This window comes from Myxine glutinosa, chromosome 10 (assembly GCF_964187855.1).
Source record: "Myxine glutinosa chromosome 10, kmMyxGlut1.1, whole genome shotgun sequence".
Lineage (NCBI taxonomy): Eukaryota > Metazoa > Chordata > Myxini > Myxiniformes > Myxinidae > Myxine > Myxine glutinosa.
The window spans coordinates 8,222,237-8,237,559 of record NC_136270.1 but is presented as its reverse complement, the minus strand read 5'-3'; the positions used below and the strand labels follow the sequence as shown (position 1 = coordinate 8,237,559).

Below are 15,323 nucleotides of genomic sequence, written 5' to 3'. Positions count from 1 at the left end.
GCTTTGTCCCGAATAAAAAGCAAGTTGCCCGAGTGGCCGGCACTCATGGCTGGGAATGAACGCCGGCCCGGCCGTTTCCCGACTTGCCGAAAGTGCACGGGGGTCGGCACGTCCGAGCCTTGTGTCCGAACCTGGCGTGGTAATAACACCACGCCTGGTCAGGTGGAGGCCCCGGCCGTCGTGTCGGAAGCGGTCGGTGCGGCGTGGCGGCCGCCAGTTTCACCGGCAGTTCGGCCTCCAACCGCGCAGGGCGCTCGGGCGTCGTGTCGGAAGCGGTCGGTGCGGCGTGGCGGCCGCCAGTTTCACCGGCAGTTCGGCCTCCAACCGCGCAGGGCGCTCGGGCGTCGCCTCGGACGGCGGCAGGCTCCAGGTAGCCGCGCCGATGTGTTGGCCCGCCGAGGAGATCTTATCGGCTTCCCTGGCGAGGGCGCGGGGATCGGTGATCGACGTGCCAGCCAGGGCGAGGCGTACCGGGTGAGGCAGCTGGCGAAGGAACAACTCGCGGAACAGAAAATCCGGAGAGTGCTCACCGAGCAACGAGAGCATATAGTCCATGCGCTCGGACGGGCGCGTGTCGCCGAGCTCGGGCAGGTCGAGCAGGCGCCGTGCGCGTGCCGCCGGTGAGAGGGCGAAAGCGTCGAGGAGGAGCGTCTTCAGCGCGTCATACTTGTCGGCAGCCGGCGGGTGCTCGAGGAGGCTCAGGGCGCGGGCCGCGGTGGCGGAACCGAGCGCTGCCACGACGTGGTGGAAGCGGGTGTCGTCCGCGGTGGTGCCTCGCAGGGCGAACTGGGAGTCCGCCTGGGCGAACCAAACAGCCGCGTGAGCCTCCCAGAAGGTAGGCAGTTTAAGAGTCACTGCCGTGTCCATGTCGGTAGGTCACCAGTGAAGGAGCTGCGCTCCAACGCGAGTCGAAAGAATTGACGCGACCAAAGACGGAATTCATCCGAGTTGCTTTATTGAAACAAAACAGCTCAGGTATTCTGACAAAAGCCCGTTTATCGGGCAGCAATATATATACACATTTATGTCGGGAAGTTTGCCCGGCAAAAGCTATACCGGGCATGCCCGGGTGTCAAGGGCGAGCCTTGGAAAGGCGAGTCTGGACCTGCCCGGGCGTGTTTGGCTGCGGCCTGGCAAGTCGAGGCTGGGCGTGCCCGGGCGCTCTGGACGAGCACTGGAAAGGCGAGAGCGGGCATGCCCGGACGCTCTGGGCGAGCCCTGGAAAGGCGATAGCGGGCATGCCCGGACGCTCTGGGCGAGCCCTGGAAAGGCGATAGCGGGCATGCCCGGACGCTCTGGGCGAGTCCTGGAAAGGCGATAGCGGGCATGCCCGGACGCTCTGGGCGAGCCCTGGAAAGGCGAGAGCGGGCATGCCCGGGAAAGACGAGACCGGGCGTGCCCGGGAGGTTCGGGCGTGCCCGGGAACAGTGAGTCCGGGCATGCCCGGGAGAGGCGCGTCTGGCCGTGTTCTGGCCGTGTTCTGGCCGGTGCAAGGCGATTGTGTGCATCCAGCGGTAACCGCTACAGTTACACACATACATACATAGTTGTGTGTTATACATAGTTACATACATACATATACATATACATACATACATACATATACATATACATACATAGTTACGTACATAGTCACATACATACATACATATACATATACATAGTTACATACATACATACATAGTTACATACATACATACATAGTTACATACATACATAGTTACATACATACATAGTTACATACATACATGGTTACATACATACATAGTTACGTACATACATATACATGCATAGTTACGTGCATAGTCACATACATAAATATACATACATACATAGTTACATACATACATACATACATACATAGTTACATACATACATACATACACATACATAGTTACATACATACATAGTTACATACTTACATACATAGTATCAAGTCCATGGCCAATGAACACCGGCCTCAGACGAATAGCCGAACGTTGCTTTAACTCCGAGGGGTACAGCCGAACTTGGCGGGATTATATTTTCGTGCACGCGGGATAGGCCCGAAGCCTTAACTGATCGGAAGGCCGCCACGGGGTTTTATTCCTCGAACCCACAAACAATTAAACGAACACGACACAAAAGTAAAATGCAACAAATATGGGTTTAATGAAATTAAAGCACGGAAATAAAATGGATGGTGAGGTAAAAACAACAAGTATAACTCCTAATTTGACAATCCTCCATTCAAACACAATTACACAACAGGGGAATGATAAAAGAAAATAAAAAGAAAATCCCCCTTTTAGTTGGCACTCAGCTCTATCTCGACGAGCACTTGGTGGGATAGCCTCGAACCACCGCACGAGAAACGCACAAGATGGCGCGAATCACCACACGGCACACTGGGCCATGAAGCGGCGGCAAAAAGTCCTCCTCCGGTCGTTTCACGCTCCACAAAGCTCTGATGAAGCTCCCCTGGCGATGCCAACTGGCCCGAACCGCTCTTGCTCCATCTTTTTCCACAAGTGCACATGAGCCAGGAAAATGCGACTGCCCACGACCATGCCAGTATCAGAGAGAACCAAAAATGTGACTGCTCACTACGAAGCCCAGAACAGAGAGAGTCAAAATGCGACCGTTTGCGCCCAGCACCGGAATGGAATGAGAGAGAGAAAGATAACTGATTCTTCCTTTTGTCGAACCTTCCAGCTCTCTGACGTCATACGACCAATCCTGACATCCCATCAACTCATCCCATCTCCACGACCAATCATCCCCTTCGCGACAGGGCCTCATGGCCTGCTTGATGCCCAATGACGAAGCTCGGGGCGAGGCCTGTCAGTTATGACCCTTCGAGGCGGAGTCTAGCTGTCCTTCGGGAATGTTCGGCTGTGCGGGGTTCATTTGCCGATCGTTATGACCGGGCACTGTCGGCAATGTCGGTTTAATGGCCATTGCTGTAATTGTTGTTCAAATGGCGGCCCTTTTTAGATGAAATAAAAACGTAGGGAAAATCACAGGAGGCCAATTACACACAGGGGGTTATTAATCTTTAGACCTAGAATTAATTAACACCCCTTATGGCGACATGCAAACACTCACTCTTAAGCTCAACATTTACCCTGCTTATGTACATCGAAATGGGCTTTCTACGCGTCACACGGTCCATGCTAATCTATGCATTCCTATCTCCATTTTGACAATTCGTCACCTACCCCCACAAACGTAACAATAGTTACATACATATATATACACAAAGAATTAAGTTAAGCACCCCCCCCCCGTTTTTTTACAACCTCGCACATTACAAGTTTGTTGTCGTCAAAACAGTGTAATATACCCATGTTATTGCTATATTTTCTGGAGAAGTGATATTATGGTCACATAAAAACATAACAATCATGCCGTTTTCAATATTTTATTCTGAATAATTTAAGGTGAATTTTTTTGGGAATTTTAGGCATATTTTCACCTCAATTTAAGTATGGAGCTATAGGTCCATCACGGACAGTGTGGATGACGTTTATGTTTTCTAACGTACAGTCATTGTTCTGAGAAGACCTCTAGCGATCTTTGCGTCAATAACGTGTGTAGGACCCACGTGATCGGATCACTGACTCAACCCTACGTCTCATAGACACTGTAAGCCGTCGTATGCGTTGCTGTGGCAGGTTGTTCCATTCCCGATGTAATGCACGTTCCAATTCATCCAGATTGGCTATTGGAGGGACCATCTTCGCAATTTGTCGTCCCAACATGTCCCGAACGTGCATTACATCGGGAATGGAACAACCTGCCACAGCAACGCATACGACGGCTTACAGGGTCTATGAGACGTAGGGTTGAGTCAGTGATCCGATCACGTGGGTCCTACACACGTTATTGACGCAAAGATCGCTAGAGGTCTTCTCAGAACAATGACTGTACGTTAGAAAACATAAACGTCATCCACACTGTCCGTGATGGACCTATAGCTCCATACTTAAATTGAGGTGAAAATATGCCTAAAATTCCCAAAAAATTTCACCTTAAATTATTCAGAATAAAATATTGAACACGGCATGATTGTTATGTTTTTATGTGACCATAATATCACTTCTCCAGAAAATATAGCAATAACATGGGTATATTACACTGTTTTGACGACAACAAACTTGTAATGTGCGAGGTTGTAAAAAAACGGGGGGGGTGCTTAACTTAATTCTTTGTGTATAGTTACATACAGACCATAACGCTGTTTCTTATGCATACCTTTCTCCACCAGCAGTTTCCAGCTTTATGATCTGTGTGTGGAGTGCTTGGTTTTCTTTCTCCAGGTCCTGCAACTTACTCCTCAATGCAGATAGTTGTTCCTGGGGCAAAATATATATACTGTTGCGAATATGGAATTTGACCTCCATATCCGCTTGTAAATATTCCCCTATCTTCTCCGATACTCCCCAACTCTCCCCTTACCCCATTCCCTAGTCCCATTGTCTGTAAACAACACCCATTAGAGCCGATCTTCCCCTTCATTCCCCCATTAAATGTCGTGCCCAGGTCCCCCGCACCACACGTAGACAATTATAGGACATCTTGCTAGTTATTCTTAATCTATGTCAGTTAAGGACTTGTTTCCATTAATTATGACTCTTCGTTGCACCAGAATGTGATGATATGGCACCAGTAGGAGTTTAGGACCTTCCCATACCTCCCCGCATCTCTTCCCATCATCTCAAGCTCCAACAACAACCACAACAACAGCGGCTTTGCGTCCTCACTCCGGCTCGGTTGGCCGCCATTGAACATGTGCTCGACGGGGTTACCCAGAAGGGGGCTCCCTGTCGGCCCCTCGTCAAGGGCGGAGCCGGTAACCCCCGCACCCAATGAGAAGCCATGGGCCGATGCCATATGGGGCGGAGCTAACGAGCGAGGGCGTGACTCCCCGCCGGATATACGCGGCCCCGCGCCGGACGTGACGTGAGATGCGCCCCGAGCTTGGAAGGAAAAGACGCCACCCTCCCGAGCGCTGAGCGACCTCCCCAGCTTGAGACCAAAGTCGCGACCCACAAGCGCTGTGATACCTTCACGCATCTCTGGACACCACCGTACGTGATCCTGCCCTGAGCACAGGTGCACCTGGAGCGATCGCTACCCGCTTTCCTGGCCATCAAACCCCGTGTGAGTGAGCCTTGTCCCGCGTTTACCTGTCGTCTGTCCGGGGATAATATAAGTGTGTTTAAGTGCCCACCTTCCTATGTTTCCCTCTTGTCCCTGTAATCTAAACCTTCCGCAATTGTAATAACAACCTTTGAGAACCGTATCCCTGGTGTCGTATTGTGTGATTGTAATCCAGCCGGGTGTCTTCTTTTTCTTATTGAGCCAGCATAGCGCGATTAGTCAACCCCGGGTGCAATCGGGGTAACTTGTACGGATACGGCGGCCATCCCGCTCGGCCCACCATACCATCAAAGTCGTATCTGTAACAATTGGTGTCGAGGAGTGGAATTCGAACCCGGGACTAAATTAGTTAGGCCCAAATTTTGGGAGGGAAAATCGATTCGGAGCGCGTTTCCCGCGCGAAATTATAACGGCGAAATTTCAATTTGTTTTACGAAAATAAAAAAAATAAAAACCGAGTTTTGAAAGTCGCGCTATGGCGGATCAAGACGGCTGGGGTCCGGTAAAGGAGAGTGAGGTAGGGTCGATCCAGGACCAAATTGAGGGACAAGAGGAGAGCGAAGCAGTGAGGGCGGCAGGTTCGCAAAATAGCGCCGTCACGCACGAAGTAGCGGGCGCGCAAAAAGGCGCCTCGCACGAGCGTGCGGTAGCCGAGCCGGCTGTATCAGCGGGCTTTAACATGCAGCCGATTGACATGCAGGCCCTCATTGCGCAGTTACAGGCAGCTGTACAGATGAGTATGGGGAGCCAAATTGAGCGATTGGGTGAGCGGTTGGGGAACCGGATGGATGCTCAGGGTGAGCGATTGGAGGGCCAAATGGGGGTAATGGGAAACCAAATGGGGGTAATGAGGGACGAAGCGAGGGGTACCGGTGAGAAGTTAGACAATAATTTTGAGGAGTTAGACAAGAAAATTGGGAAGTTAGACAATAATTTTGAGGAGTTAGACAAGAAAATTGGGAAGTTAGACAATAATTTTGAGGGGTTAGACAACGGGATAAAAGAAGTGAAAAATGGGTTAACGGGGGTAGAAAACAGAATGGCCGCTCAAGAGAATCAAATAGAGGGAGTGAAAAATGGGTTAGAGGGGTTAGAAAACAGTATGGAAGGCAAATTGAGGGACATGAGGGACCAAGCGGAAAGGGAAGTTAAACAAATGGAGCAGCAGATAGAGGGGGTCAGAATGGGGGTAGAAACCAAACTGGATGCTCACAGGGAGGAAATGGAGCAGATGAGGGTGGCATCTGGGCAGGAGATGCAAGTGATGGGAGAGGAGATCAGAAGAGGAGTGAGTGAGGAGGTCGGAGGAGTGCGCGAGGAGGTGAGGCACTGTAAGGAGCGCATGGAGAAAGAGGTGAGAAAGGGGACTGTAAAATTGCAAGGTGGTATAGAGGAGTTGACGCTGGGAGTAGAACAACTGACAGTGGGACAAAAGGAGTTGGGGGACCAGGTAAAGAAGAACACAGCGGTAATAGAGGGTTTAAAATCGACACAGAAGGAGATGAAAAAGGACGTAGGGGTAATTAAAAAAGAGTGCCAGACGGTACATGAGGACCTGACGAGGAAAATGGACAAGGTGGTAGAGGTAATGGAGGTTAAAGAGCGGGAGGTGCGGGAGCACATAGAAAAAAATAAAGTGGAGTTAGAGGAAGAACTTAAAGGGGCGCACGAAGAGATGAAGGAGATGAAGCAAAAATTAGAGGAAGTGGAAGAAGGGGTGAGCGAAATTAAGAAGCGACGGAGAGAGGATAAGAAAGAGATAAAGGAGGAAGTAAAAGAATTGGTCCAAAGTCTGTGTTCGGATCGTGATGATGTGCTCATTAACCGGATGAGGGATTCGCAGGTGATGGAGGAGAAGCGAAGAGAAAGAGGACCCGGTGTAAGTGGTGACCAATATGGTCGTGCGTATGATGCGCCAGGTGATTTAATAAGCTTGGGGGTCGAGATAGACCCGGATGTTCGTGAGAGGCCGTTGGTGAAGTGTGCGACTGGTCTGGTGTGCGAAAGAGGAGGTGTGCAAGAAAGTCCGACTCTGGGGTGTGTGAGGAAAAAGTGCGTGCCAAGGAGTAGTGAGGGTGCTGGCGAGAGTGAGTCGGTCGTAGCGCGTGTGCGAGGGAGCACATGGAAGCGTGGTGTGGTGAGTGTTACAGAGGGTGTGACGGGAGAGTGTGCGCGAGGAAGGTGTGTGACGGACAGGTGCATGAGGAAAGAGTGCGCTGTCAAGAGTAAGGGTGAGTGCGCTGTCAGGAATGGAGGTGAAAGTAGTGAGAGTGACATGGAGCGTGAGTTAGTTGTGACAGGTGAGCGAGGATGTACACCTGGGATGGAAGGATGCACACCTGGAATGGTAGAGCGTGAGTGGGAATGCACGCTGGAGTTGGTGGTGAGGCACGTGATTGGGTGTGCGAATGAGGGCACACCTGTGATTGTCACAGAGGAGGTGACCGCGGAGGGGGCGCGAAGCGGTGTATTGGTGAGGTGTGCGAGCAACGAATGTGTGCCAAAGTGTTCGGTGGTCAGGTGTGTGACCAAGGCTGTGAGTGGAATGGGTGTACCTGGGTGTGTAAGGAAAGGTACGAGGAGCATGGGCACGGCTGGATGTGTGAGCAAGGAACGGGCTGCGGGGTGTAAGCGTCCAGGTGAAGCATCGACGTTACACGGGATAGAGTTTAGAACGACTTATAGCCGAATCGGGCCCTCGGTGCGTGCTGGGCCTCGCTTTGAACGGCCGCGTCTGTGCTCCACTAGGCGGAGCGGGCGGCCCGAGAGAAAGAGTCGTCATGGCGACCACTTTTTGGTGAGACGTGCCGGCAGGTCGAGATCGGGGCATTGGATGGCTCCGTGCCGAGATGGTGCGTGGGATCTCGGCCCGGGTAAACCTCCTTCCCTGCACCGAATGCGGGACGCACCCAGCCGCTGGCACAAAACAACCAGCATCCATTGCTTGGCTTTACGAAGCCGGGCTTTGGACAGGGATTGGCGCACCGAGAGGCAGTAGTGAGTAGACTGGGTGATGAGGTTAGTGTTTTGGACCCAAAAATTAGAGAAAAACAAAATTTGATGATTGGCAAAGGATTGGCAGTAGTGATTGGCAGATGATGGGCAGTGATTGGCCAAATTTTTAATTTGTTGCAATTTGATGTGCGAAATTGGTAGTGAGAGACCCCCGATGTGGTGGGATGGCAAATCCACCATCCCTCACAGGTGGGGGGCAAATGCGCAATAGCTTATGGGGTGTATGGCAGTGAAAACTAGCCCGGGTGGGTTAGGATATTGTGTGTAGGGATCTAGAAGAGATTGACATTAGGTAACGTTAAGATTAGTTAGTGACTGATACCTGTAGTGGGGACGCAGGTAGATTAGTGTGGATTATAATGACGAGGGAGCGCAATAGTTTAAAGGGACGACTGGGAAGCGCAAGTTTCAGAAGGGAGTAGTTAGCTGAGATGATGCCGTGCGTGTGAGAATTGAACAGGTGTGATTGCACAGGTGTGCAACTGGACAGGTGTGTGGAGCAGTGTATGAGTAGTGAGTGTGTGGATCAGCGCGAATGCGCTTGGGGAGAGAAGGGTGCAGGCGGCACCAGGTGTGAGAGCACAGGTGTGCAGGTACAGGTGTGTGGAGAGAGTTGGAGTGAGTGGTACGGAGTGGTGTGCATGGTGCGAAGGTGTGGATGGGGGAAGAGTGGACCCCTTTCGCGAGCACCCGGGGCAGGTAGTGTAAGTGTTAGGTAGAGGGTGCAGGTAAATTGTGGTTGGATATTGGCATTTGTGGTGCGGTTGCAGAATGGTGTTGCGAATGGGTGCATTAGTGTTGTGGAAATGGCTGGGCGTGTAGCCTGTTAGTGTGTGTAGTTGGTTGGGCACTCCACCACTGTGAGGATGTCGGCCAGGTGAGGCCGCAGGTGGGCTCTGGGAGCCGGTAGTTGTGAGTGGGTGCCTGAGGATCCCGGGTGTGGATCGGGCAGCCCAGTGCCAGAGAGGGCACGGAGTGGGGAGAGAGCCAGAGGGCCTTCCCCTGGTAGTTAGGTTAGGGTAAGGAGCAGGTAAGCTCGGAGGCAACTGCAGTGGTGGAGGTGTGCAGGTGGGTAGACCCACTGGGAGAGGTACACGTCGCAGCCCAGAAATTGTACGAGGGCACCGGGAGATGAATCGGGGGAGTGAGACCCCAAATTGAAGAGCACCACAGTTTGGCCAATGGGAATTGGTTTTTAGAACCCATAGTGTAAGAGGGCCAATGGTTTGGCCGGAGAAAGACCCCGGGTAGTGTAAAGTTGTTAAAGTCATTTAGGAAATAGTTAGGATTAATGAACCTGTCGCACCATACGCAGCCACTTGCCTGTGGTGATGATGATGACTCCACACCTGTGTTTTCTTTGTTTGTTGCAGGAGATGAATCGCTGTGTGGATTTGTGAGACGCATCACGACGTGGATGAGACATTGGGGTGATTCCATCTCTCCCTCCCTAGGAGGGACTGATGATGAATTGGTAATGGCAAATTTTGATGTTGAGTTGGAGATGGCAAATTTTGATGAGAGTTGAAAATGGCAAATTTGATTGGTTAGGAGGGAGAGAAGACGAATTTGGTATATGGGAGGAACGGGGAAGACAGTAGGGATGTTTGTTGATTTGTAAAGTAGATGTTTATGGGTAGTGTTGTGTTGTGTGGATACAGTAAGGGGTAAGGGAGGGGCCATGTAGGTTACCTGGTGGGGGGGGGGCGTACGATAGGAACGTACCTGTCTCACCTGGTTCCCATGTGCCCCCAGTGTGCATTACCTTATATTGCGTGCACTTTTGCGCCCTTACCACCTTACTCACTTGTCTGCTTCTTTTGTCTCCCACCTCCGAGGATCTGGCTTTGGGGTAGAGAGAGAGGAGAGAGAGGTGCTGGCTACGCAGTTGTGGGCCTGCACTTTCGCTGTTGGCTGCCTGGATCGATACACCATATGGACCGCAATGTTTGTGGCCACCCACAATGGACCGCAGTTCGTTTGCGGCCAAGCACCACCCGGGGATGGACCTATGGGTCAACGGGGCACCTATGCCATACAGGTGAACCACTAATAATTAACACCAAGTGCACCACAAGAAGAGCAAGAGACACCTGCAGGGTTAGGGGTTGTCGAATTTATTTTTATTTCATTGAACAATGGTGACTGCACCGATTGGTGGTGGGGTGGTGCTGTTGATGCTCGGAAAGGGTGCTCTGCACGTTATTAAAGGCCGTCGGCCACAGAGCACTCGTGGGTTGGTGTATCGATGTTGGCAAGCGCGCTCTCTCTATGCATAACATCTGCATGTGTTCCTCCAAAGACAGGTCCTGGATCGTAGTGTAAATATCAGCGTAGTCTTGTAAATAATGCTCCCTACCGGCTGTATGTTTAGTTTGAGGATTCTTTCCGGATTCGGTTATCCTGTGGGTGTGTTTCTGAGAGGAGAAGGGTGCAACGTCGCAGGGGGACATATTTACTCATTTGTGAATATCTATAAAACTGTCGCACTCAGGGTAGAGTTAATAGTAGAGGGAACTACATTGCGTGCCACACTAAAGTAGGTAAAAATTTATCGGGTCGGGACGCCCCGAGGGTAGAGAAGGGTGCAATGTTGCGAATATGGAATTTGACCTCCATATCCGCTTGTAAATATTCCCCTATCTTCTCCGATACTCCCCAACTCTCCCCTTACCCCATTCCCTAGTCCCATTGTCTGTAAACAACACCCATTAGAGCCGATCTTCCCCTTCATTCCCCCATTAAATGTCGTGCCCAGGTCCCCCGCACCACACGTAGACAATTATAGGACATCTTGCTAGTTATTCTTAATCTATGTCAGTTAAGGACTTGTTTCCATTAATTATGACTCTTCGTTGCACCAGAATGTGATGATATGGCACCAGTAGGAGTTTAGGACCTTCCCATACCTCCCCGCATCTCTTCCCATCATCTCAAGCTCCAACAACAACCACAACAACAGCGGCTTTGCGTCCTCACTCCGGCTCGGTTGGCCGCCATTGAACATGTGCTCGACGGGGTTACCCAGAAGGGGGCTCCCTGTCGGCCCCTCGTCAAGGGCGGAGCCGGTAACCCCCGCACCCAATGAGAAGCCATGGGCCGATGCCATATGGGGCGGAGCTAACGAGCGAGGGCGTGACTCCCCGCCGGATATACGCGGCCCCGCGCCGGACGTGACGTGAGATGCGCCCCGAGCTTGGAAGGAAAAGACGCCACCCTCCCGAGCGCTGAGCGACCTCCCCAGCTTGAGACCAAAGTCGCGACCCACAAGCGCTGTGATACCTTCACGCATCTCTGGACACCACCGTACGTGATCCTGCCCTGAGCACAGGTGCACCTGGAGCGATCGCTACCCGCTTTCCTGGCCATCAAACCCCGTGTGAGTGAGCCTTGTCCCGCGTTTACCTGTCGTCTGTCCGGGGATAATATAAGTGTGTTTAAGTGCCCACCTTCCTATGTTTCCCTCTTGTCCCTGTAATCTAAACCTTCCGCAATTGTAATAACAACCTTTGAGAACCGTATCCCTGGTGTCGTATTGTGTGATTGTAATCCAGCCGGGTGTCTTCTTTTTCTTATTGAGCCAGCATAGCGCGATTAGTCAACCCCGGGTGCAATCGGGGTAACTTGTACGGATACGGCGGCCATCCCGCTCGGCCCACCATACCATCAAAGTCGTATCTGTAACAATACTTTAAAAACCGAGGCAAGGGTACCAATCTAAACTTTTCCAAAAATATGCATGAACTAGAACGCCACTCAGTAGAGCGCATACTCCCGCCGTGGGTCAAGTTGGAATAGTACGATTTCACAAAAGTTTGAGGGAGTAGTTCAGTGACAAGACAAGACAACACAAGACAGACACTGCACAGATATATATATTTAGAATATATATAGAAGATAATGTTTAAAAAAAACAAGGCAATTTCACTTACATTTTCGGATTCAGCGTTCAATCCTATATAAGTGAGTGTATTTTGAGGCATGTGTGACTTCAAATAAAATTGTAAGCCTGGAAAAACGTGCGTTTCATTCCTAATAGGGATACAACATGTAAAACTGGCCCAAACGTGAAAACAAAACTCGCTCATTTTAAGTCGTACAAGCTAATGCGACCACTCATTCTTCTGGGAAGAATCCCGTGCACATGCTTGTCACACTTATAACTCACCTAAGTCTTTATAAGTTCATCAAATACTGACACCACGATTGACATTCGCTGAGGTAAATAAATGTTGATATCTCTACTGAGGTAAAAAAACAAACAAACAAAAAAAAAACAGTTTTAAAGCATTATACGTATCAAACAATACATTTTATGAAACGGGGAAACCGAATACACACTTTGGTGGTTTTAAAATGACAGAATATGTCTTTATTAGAAAAAACAAAAAAAAGAACCTTGAAGACGACGCTGCTAACAAAATACACCGCTCTAACGCATAACCACGAGTTTAAACTACATTTACAACAAATATGAAAACTATTTTCATATCACAATGTTAAATATAGAATATATAGAAGATAATGTTAAAAAAAAATGAGCCCTATCTTCCAATGGTAAACAATCCTTCAAAAAATTCCTGGATCCGGAATAATATCCTGAGCTTCACCAAAAACTAATCAATTCTTCCTTATCCCAAGGGCAATCATCCCACCAACTTTCATCCAAATCCGTTCAGAACTTTTCCAGATATCCTGTTCACAAACACACGAACACACACACACGGACACGATCGAATGCATTACTCCCTGGCGGGAGTAAAAATGTCATACATCTTATATAAATAAGACCAAAAGTCTAACAGAGGAGTAGCCGGGCTTGTTAAATATTATAAACCACAAACACAGTCATATAATTAGCTTTTTAAACAGTCGCAAATGCTGATTATAGCATTAAACAAATAAATTTTTAAGGAATCCCGACATTGGTGAGGTAAGTTTTTTTTTTTACAGAACTGAGTGAAGATCTACTGTAATCTATATACCCCAAAGCGGAATGACCCTTCCTGCCACTCCTGTCGTGAGCGGGTGTACTAATAAATTAAAATGTCGGTCGGTGGAGTCAGCCGTCGTTATGTCATCATAGACGTAATGACGTAGCGTGACGGACAGACACAAAACTGCCGCTACTTTAATATATACGTAGTGTGTTCAAAAAGTATCCGACCTTTATTTTTCGTGCGTAAAAAAGAAGAAGCTAGGGAGGCGTTGATTGGTGCACGTATGTAGGCGATCCTAATGCGCACGCGTGAATTTTTTCCCACCTGCAGAAGCTGTCATTCGACGGCAGACCGCCGATGAGTGAGGACATGTAAGTGAGCGCCGTCGGATTTTCGTTTTTGACCAAATGACGGAAAAACTTGAACAACGCTACTGCATCAAATTTTGTGTAACTTTGTGTAACAACTTTTTTTGGCCTCGGGGATGTTGGATGCTTCCATTGTGATGACTGCAACTTGGTTTCTGGGTCGTACCCATAAACCCAGGACTCATCGCCAGTGATCACTGTGTTGAGGAAGCTGGGATCGCTGTTCACAGTCTCCAGCATGTCCTGTGCGATCTCCAAACGGAGTTGCTTCTGCTCAATCGTTAGCAGCTTTGGTACGAACTTCGCTGAGATTCTCCTGAAGCCCAAATCCTCCTTCATAATGGAATGAACGGTGTTGAATCTTGCGGATCGTTTCCACTTGGGAATCGCCAAGCTTTACACAAAATTTGATGCAGTAGCGTTGTTCAAGTTTTTCCGTCATTTTGTCAAAAACGAAAATCCGACGGCGCTCACTTACATGTCCTTACTCATCGGCGGTCTGCCGTCGAATGACAGCTTCTGCAGGTGGGAAAAAATTCACGCGTGCGCATTAGGATCGCCTACATACGTGCACCAATCAACGCCTCCCTAGCTTCTTCTTTTTTTTACGCACGAAAAATAAAGGTCGGATACTTTTTGAACACAGTAGTAGAAGATGATATATTTTAACCAACAGTAACTTTGCAGTCACTACGAAGGGATTAGTGTTACGATTAGATTTACTATAATATTAACATTACGTTATCATTATCTCAAAAATTCAAAATTCGTTATCATTAGATATTACTTTAAAAAACCCGAGGCAAATTCCTTACTTCCACGGTTATTACTTCTGAGCCTGGTGTTGGCTTAGTGGTTAGGGCGCTAGCTTGGGATCCTAGGATCCTGAGTTCGAATCCCGGTCGATCGCTGAATTAACACCAGGGTGGTTGACTCAGCCTGTCATCCTTCCGAGGTCGGCAAATTGAGTACCAGCTTGCTGGGATGAATGATCCCGGTGTGTACCCCCATTTAGAATAGGTACACCGTATCCCTGCGCATCGTAAGAAGCGACTAAGGGTTGGCGTCAGGAAGGGCATCCGGTCATAAAAAACATTGCCTCAAACAGGGCCCCATGAGGTCATGGGGCCTGCAAGGCCAACCTCCACTCTAGCGGGGAAAAATGGCCTTAAAACGATCATTCATTCATTCATTCATTCATTCACGGTTATTAGTACCGTACACCGCTTATAGATTCATGAACCATACACCGCTTCAATCCATTGGATTTGCATTCACGCCATTGGGATTAAAGTGTTGTGGTGATATTTACTATATTATTATTATTATTATTACGAAAATGATACTACTGAAACGATACACTACTGTATTAAGAAACTTGGGTTTAATTTGTCCAAAGCAGCCCAAAGGTGAGTCATAACGCCTAAGGCCTATACGTACCATATTGTTGCCAGAGCCGTAACGCCGATGCTTTCGATATTTGATGGTCATTTTAACAATCGGTTTGTTTGTGTTTCACACTGAATGAAAAATGTAAAGGTAGAGCATGGCAATTGTGATATATGACAGGTTCGACGATATGTTCGGCCTGAAGGAAAATGGAATCAAAATGGCGGTGTGCGGAGAGTCAGCCGCTGTACTGCCGTAATGACATCAGACGTAATCACATCACCCTGTAATGTGACCAGATCCTCAGTTCTGGTTGGTATACGTTTGAGGGGCATACATACATACAGCCGTGGCCAAAAATATTGGCATCCTTGCACTTTTTTCAAATAACTCACAATTTTCTCTAAAAAATAAGATGAAATTGACAAAAGTATTTGGTCTCCACAATTCTTTATTTAACTGTTAA

At 49.0% G+C, this 15,323-nt stretch overlaps 2 protein-coding genes across 2 annotated transcripts in view; one reads left to right on the top strand and one right to left on the bottom strand.

Moving 5' to 3' along the window:
* Nucleotides 1–15,323, bottom strand: part of CEP89 (centrosomal protein 89) — a 211,511-nt gene that overhangs the window by 116,838 nt on the left and 79,350 nt on the right. Inside the window, exon 10 of the mRNA XM_068127073.2 lies at nucleotides 4,237–4,337. Within this exon, the coding sequence (XP_067983174.2) occupies nucleotides 4,237–4,337 (101 nt within the window). The remainder of the gene's footprint in view (nucleotides 1–4,236; nucleotides 4,338–15,323) is intronic.
* LOC137434252 (E3 ubiquitin-protein ligase RNF182-like) overlaps nucleotides 1–15,323 on the top strand; it is a 142,511-nt gene that overhangs the window by 109,196 nt on the left and 17,992 nt on the right. The window lies entirely within an intron of this gene.